Source organism: Colossoma macropomum, unplaced genomic scaffold, assembly GCF_904425465.1.
Source record: "Colossoma macropomum unplaced genomic scaffold, Colossoma_macropomum, whole genome shotgun sequence".
NCBI classification, from domain to species: Eukaryota; Metazoa; Chordata; class Actinopteri; order Characiformes; family Serrasalmidae; genus Colossoma; species Colossoma macropomum.
The window spans coordinates 3,281,298-3,288,588 of NW_023494792.1; the positions used below are offsets into that span (position 1 = coordinate 3,281,298).

A 7,291-nucleotide genomic window follows, 5' to 3' on the forward strand; every position below is an offset into this window, starting at 1 on the left:
CATTGCCAGGGAATGATTTCAGTGCCTGGTGATGTCTAGAGTTTGCAGACTACTGACTGCAAGGGATTTTAAGCAAAGTACTAAACATGACAATTTTTAAAAATTTTTCATGGTTATAAATTGTTGATTCATCCTATTACTTTTGGCACCCTGAAATTAGAACAGTATATAGGAGGTGTCTAATCCTGATCCTGGAGATCTACCACCCGGCTGAGTCTAGCTGCAATCCTTATCTAACATACCAGACCCATGTAAAGAAGTCCTTCAGGGGCATCTGCACATTAGAAAAAGGTGTGCTAGAGCTGAACTTTCCAGGGTGGTAGATCTCCAGGATCAAGACTGAACCCCCCGACTGAGCCCCCCGACCTATATGGTTCACTCAGTGTAAATGTAAATCACCTCAAATTAAAGCTGACAATCTGCACTTTTTTCATACTAAATCCAGTATGCTTAGCTACAGAGGTAAAACCATAAAAGTAACTGTCCAATTATTTATGGACCGCACTACAGGAGGGGTGTCAATCTCCTCCAGTTGAGGAGAGCCAGATTTGACATACCTGACCTGACTTGACTTTAAGTCTTTAAAGGGCTGAATGAGATTTGTTTTGTCTGGGGAAACACTAAACTGTACAGTGTTGTGTCTCTCTGGGTCTGACGTTTGATTGGCCTGCTCAGGTTGGATAAGGAGAGGTGATAACGGGCAGATTGTGCATCATTCAGAACCATGGACAGCTGCGTGATTGATGTGGGAGATGCCAGTGAACCTTATAGTTCAAATGGACACTGTAGCTCAACTGGTCATGAACCTCTAGGGTCAGTTACTCGAAGAGGGATTAACCCCTTTAAATGCCAGAATTGTTACACACTTAGTCTTATTATTCAGTGTCTACAATGACTTCAGTGCAGTCAAACTTTTCGGTAACAGTTTATTTGGATGACCTACTGTAGATGCTCTGTAGAAGCTCAGTCTACATTTAACTAATGTTCATTTAATATCTGTTAAATGAAAGTGAACTTGAAGTTGTATTTGAACAATTCTATTAAATCTAGCCCTAAACCTAACCCTAACCACAAAGCAAAACCTACACCTACTCCTAGACCAAACCCTAACCTCAACATTGTTGATAATCACCAAAAAGTTGGTTAATAACATAAATATGTGTGGATCATCTATAGGGACCATCCAAATAAAGTGTGACTTTTCTTAGGTTAAAGAAGTGTGTAATAAAACTTATTCATGCCATTGAGCCCTGGCCATGTAAAGGGGAACTCCACTGATTCTGAAAAATTACTTAATCTTTCAATGCTTTAGATGTAAAGAAAATCATTCAGAATGGTTTGGTGTGAAACGCGCCTGTCTAGAGAAATTTACTGAGTCAAAATTGTTCACCATTGTAGTGGTAGGAACCAGAGATCATAATGTCTACACTACAAATACCATCATTTTATCTGCTATCCAAAACAACCCGTGAACTTACATGTGTCTTATAAGGTTTTATATGTTAGGCTGATAATGGTAAAATAGTGCTAGTTCCTTGACTTCTTACTTTGCCTTTTCCATCAGTCTGCATTGCACCCGCCAGCATCATCAGACATGCATATTCATCAGATATAACACTATTGCCTATTTATTTAAGTGTTATAACTGCTAAATCATTTTTAAGGTGTTTACGATCTAATTAATAACCATTAATGAACTAATCTGAAACTGTTCATAATCCTTTTATAAGGGCAGTCTTATTGAAGTTGTACCAGTTTCCACAAACTCACCACAGTTTTAAAAATCCAGTTGCTGGAAAAAATATATTATTAGACGCCACAATACAGTTTCAGAATACAGCTGTTTTCAAGATGAAACAAAATAAAAGACTCAGGAGTGTTTCCTGCTTTGAATAAACAATTACAGTGGTAATTTGAGTCCAACTGGTTAAACAGTGCATTTACATGTTTTGAGTTTCTTCATCAGAGCATCCTTCATGTTTTTTTTTTCAGAAAATGTACTTAAAACGTTGTGAATGACTAATAATATGCAACCTGTTTATGAAAAAGAGGCTGAAATATTCCACAATAACACAATGACAGTGATGACAGCGAAATCCAGAGTGCTGAATGTACACTTTCTATGTATACTGTCAGAGTGAATTCAGCACCGTAGGGGTTATTTCACCACTGTAGGTGTTAATTAAACACTATCTGTAAAATATAATGATTTATTTTTTCTTTAAAAGGTTCAAAATGAATTAGTGGTCATTGACATTTCCTTTTAGTCCTTTAAATTTGGTGTCGCATTATAAATCTTTCATGTACACATTGAGTCGACTGTACTGATGAAATTTCACTTAATCTGTTCATTCAGCAAAGTCCCCAGTACTGAACTACCATCTACACATTAAATACCGTCTACGTGCAGTATTGAATGATTTCTTACAGTGCTGATTTAATGTCAGCTGGGCGTGAATTAACTTAATGGGATCCATTCAAAGCTGTAGGTGTTAATCCAACAGTGTGGGTGTTAACTGTGTAAGAGTTCATTTATGTCCAGCTGGGCACAAGTAAAGCCTGTAGCTGCTAAACCAAAATTGAATGTAGTCTTCATCAGAAGTCGAGCTGGACACAAATCACGTTTCTGGTCTTCATTAGCCACTGTGTGTTAATTCAGTAATAGAAATGTTGTTTTGCATCCAGCTGGGCACAAAGAAACCTTACTTTGAGTCAATTCAGCACAGTTTGCCTTGCAATTTACTTACTACAGGCAACAACTGCATTAATGTCACATAGTTTATTTGCATGAAAAAGATGCACTCTACCAGTCAAAAGTTTGGACACACCCACTCATAGAAGGTATATTCTTATTTTGCCATTTTTCACATTGTAGAATAACAGTGAAGACATCACAACTATTAAAACACTAATAACACTAACAGTTAAAAATTTCTTCTGTTTTAAATTCTATGACAAATACTTCCCCTTTTTCTTTATATATATATATATATATATATATATATATATATACACACACACCCTGGGGTCCAAAAGTCTGAGACTACCCACTAGTGAAAATAGTTCTATTTTGCATTCCTTTCTAATTCAATATTCTCCTCTCCACAATTTTGTGTAAAAGCTAGATCAAAGATCAAATCCTCCTGAGAGTCTTCTGGATACGAACTTTAATGGAAGAGATAATTCCAAAAAAAATATGAATAACAAATAAAAATGACCTTTTATACCAAGGCCTCAACATGGTCAGTATCACAAAATTGCTTAAATTTCAGTAGTTACTTAGAAATGGTGCCGAATCTTGAATCTTGAACCTTTTACTCGTCATAACGTGTCCTTGTTTTACATTTTTGATGAGGTCTCAGACTTTTGGAGTCCTCTATACAAGTATGTATGTTGCTGCAAACAAGTCTTGCTTGGGCACTTAAGTAAATTGCACCAAGGCAACATAAATGCAGTAATAAGTAGCAAGAATTTGTTGGTTAGAAGAGCACAGGCTTAATTTATCGACTTCTCTGTGAACTCCCACCATTGCATGGATTTGTTAGATTCCCCCAGCAGCTCACTTGATTGCTTTAATGAAGGACTGATTAGCTGAACCAGGTATTGGATGATAGCTACATACAATGCTGAGCGTCCTGGAGTGTTGAAGAGGGATGGAAATGGTTAAGCAAGCATATTAACGCCTATAGAGTTTTGCACAGGACTGTGTATGTGTGTGTGTGTGTGTCTGTCTGTGTGTGTGTGTTATAAATCAGAATCATAGGAATCAACCTATGATAGGTGCCAATAGCCTGTCAAATTTCATGTTTTCCTTTTCTGCATCTGCATCATTATGAAAAATGCATATTCAGTTAGGTATGTCCAAACTTTTGACTAATAGTGTGCACATTGGAATAAAGTAAATGAAGTGCAGAACTGTTTAAACTGTATTAATCCAATAACGAAAGAGTGAATTCAGCCCTCTGTGTGTGTCCTCAGCCCTCCGTGTGTGTCCTCAGCCCTCTGTACGTGTCCTCAGCCCTCTATATGTGTCCTCAGCACTGTGTAGGCTTTGTGTGTTCCTTCAGCATCATATACGGTCCCTCATCACTATGAATGTTCCTCCAGCCCTGTTTTGTTTCCTTTTGGTTGTGGTCTGTGGAACTCATTGGTGATCATCAAGTCCGCGCAGGTTGGCTGAGGCCCAGTATTTTCTTGAAAGCCTTTCTGAAGTCCCTGTTGAAGACCGTGTAGATGATGGGGTTCACGGAGCTGTTGCAGTATCCGATCCAGAAGAAGAGCTTGAAGAGACCCTCCGGCGCGGCGCAGCTTTCCCCGCACACCGCGCGCAGGCTGTACGTGAAGAAGAAGGGGAACCAGCAGAGCACGAAGCCGCCCATCACCACCGCGAGCACGAACGTGAAGCGCTTCTCGCGCAGCTGCGCCGCTCTGCTCCGGCACGCTCCCAGGTGCGAGCGCGAGCGCGAGGAAGGTGGCGGCTGGTGCAGCGGCCGCAGAGTTGGAATGAGCGCGCGGCTGGTGGCCCAGGGCGCGCGACGGCAACCTCCTCCACTCCCTCCACCTCCTCCTCCTCCACCTCCGCCAGCGGTGCTCGCGCCACCGCTGCCGCTGTCTCGCGTTCTCCCCACGCCGCTCTCCTCCAGGTCGATGTCGTCGAGCTCCTCGCGCCGCGCGTCGCTTCCGGAGCTGCTCACGCTCTCCGTGTCGGCGGCGCGGCGGCGCGCAGCGCAGCCGTCCGAGCGCATCGTCGCCGCCGCCGTCGCCTTGGCCACCGCGGCCGCTATGGTGCCGTTCTGCGCCGCGCACACGGTGGCCGAGCGCTGCTTGGCCACGCGGTAAATCTTGCAGTAGACGGTGACCATGATGAGTCCGGGCGCGAAGAAGGACACGAGCGCGGAGGAGAGGATGTACCACGGCTCGTCGTTCAGAAGGCACTCGCCCTCGCCGTGGCGCGTGACCACGATCGGCGGGAAGGAGATGACAGCAGACACGAGCCACACGGCGGCGATGGCGCAGCGCACCCGCGACGGCGTGCGCTTCAGGTTGTAGCGCACGGCGCGCGTCACCGACCAGTAGCGGTCCAGACTGATGGCGCACAGGTGCACGATGGACGACGTGCAGAACAGGACGTCCAGCGCCAGGTAGAGCGCGCACCACGCGCTGCCGAAGTACCAGTAGCCCATCACCTCGTTGGCCAGCGAGAACGGGATCACGAGCGCGGCCACGAGCACGTCGGCGCACGCCAGCGACACAAGGAAGAGGTTCTGCGGGGCGCGGAGCGCGCGGCTGGTCAGCACGGCCACGATCACCAGCGCGTTCCCAACGATGGTCAAGAGGATGAGGAGCGAGACCACGAGGATGATGAAGGCCGCCGCCACGTCCGCGTGCGGCCACGGCCGCGTGGAGTTGGTGCCGCCCCCGCCGCCGCTGTCGCGCGTGGCATTGAAGTGCGTTACGTCCATGCTGCGCGCATCATCCCGCAGGGGCTCGAGAGGATGGATTGATGGATGGATACGGCTGGACAAGAAGTGACCGCTCGTGTTCCAAAGGCGCGCGGGGTGTTAAAAGGGCTCACTGGCGCGCGGCTGTAGATGTGGGTCCGTGGAGCTGCCCATGCTGGAGAGAGGCTGGAGGACGGAGCAGTTACACAGTGTAGATGATGGACATGGTGGTCAGACTTCCAGTAATCCAGTGAGAGCGGCAGTCCGCGCGAGCCTCGCCTGAGCGCTGGAATGCTCTTTTTCCTTTTCTTTTTCTCTTTCTTCTCTGTGTCCGTTCCGTTTGTCTTTTTCTCTTCGTCTCTCCGAAACTCGCGCTGCTCTCCGGATGGAATGCTGGAATGTGCGCTCCAGCGATAGCGGAGTGGATGACGTCACGGTGAACAACCCACTTCTACACGAACACACGCACACACCACACACACACACACACACGGAGTTATTTATCTTATACCTGAGTGTTATTTATCACGACACGATAAATTGATCATGACATATTAAACACTAATTGTTTAATTTGACCGTTGACCTGATCAAAGAGCAGAAATATTCCATTACAATGTGGAATATTTACTTACAATAAATAAAAGCACTATTAATCCTGCTGAAAGGATCAAAGTGTCGATACACACATTCATCAAAGATTCATCAAATACTTACGCACCTCCTTGTTTCTACACTCACTGTGCATTTTATCAGCTCCACTTACCATACAGGAGTTTGTAGATCTACAGTTACAGACTGTAGTCCATCTGCTTCTCTGCATACTTTACTTTTCTTCAATTGTCAAGTCCCCCGCAGGACCACCACAGGTCCTACATCTACAAGGTGGAACAACAAGGTAGGAGCGTCTAATGGAGTGGACAGTGAGTGGACACAGTGATTAAAAACTCCAGCAGTACTGCTGTGTCTGAACCACTCGTACCAGCACAACACACCACCACCACGTGAGTGTCACTGCAGTGCTGAGCATGATCCACCACCCATATAATTCCTGCTCTGTGGTGGTACTGTGGGGGTCCACAGGGTAAAAGGGGGCAAAGTATGCGAAACAAATGGACTACAGTCTGTAACTGTAGAACTACAAAGTGCTCCTATATAGTAAGTGAAGCTGATAAAATGGACAAAGAGCGTAGAAACAAGGAGGTGGTCATAATGTTTTGGCTGATTGGTGTAAACAGTACTGTGCAAAAGTCAGAGACCACCCTTCGTTTATTTAATTTCCAGTCAAAACAAGCATTAAGTGTCAGTTAAAAAATACACAAACAACATATTTAATAGAAAATTATGCTTCAACAACAAAATATCAAAATTTCAGTATTTAGTGTGCCCACTCTTGACCTTTATTACAGATTCCATTCTTTCCAGTTTTGAAAGGAATCGGCGGAGGTATTTTTCCCACACTTCCAAAGTTCAGCCTTGGAATTTTCTATTTTTCACAGTTCAAATAATCTCAATTACAAACGTAGATTCTTCAGTCTGTAAAACCTTACTTCAAATGTCAGATGTCCAGTTTAGTGTTGTAGTGCAAATGTCCATCTTTTTCTCTATTTCTATTGTCAGTAAGAGCTTCTTGACAGCTACACATCCTTTAAGACTCATAGTGTTGAGTTGTCTTCTCACAGTGGAAGGATGGACTGAAACCTTTGTGGATTTTCTCAGATCTGACCCCAGACCCACGCAAAAGTGACTCTGATTCTGATTTTTATTAAAGTGGACAATCTTATATTTAATATAATAATTATTATAATAAATGAATAACTTTACCTGCACTCTGTATGAGAAGAGAAAAG

The 7,291-nt window shown here is 44.2% G+C and overlaps 1 protein-coding gene across 1 annotated transcript; it reads right to left on the reverse strand.

Moving 5' to 3' along the window:
* Positions 1 to 3,101: 3,101 nt before the first annotated feature.
* On the reverse strand, positions 3,102 to 5,462 carry adra2da (adrenergic, alpha-2D-, receptor a). Its single transcript, XM_036577814.1, has one exon. The coding sequence runs from the start codon at positions 5,460 to 5,462 to the stop codon at positions 4,158 to 4,160; it is 1,305 nt and encodes a 434-aa protein (XP_036433707.1). The 3' UTR covers positions 3,102 to 4,157.
* Between the last annotated feature and the right edge of the window lie 1,829 nt (positions 5,463 to 7,291).

Bases quoted from the DNA above. Each gene is read 5' to 3' on its own strand.
- adra2da (XM_036577814.1), bottom strand. From the start codon at position 5,462: ATGGACGTAACGCACTTCAATGCCACGCGCGACAGCGGCGGCGGGGGC.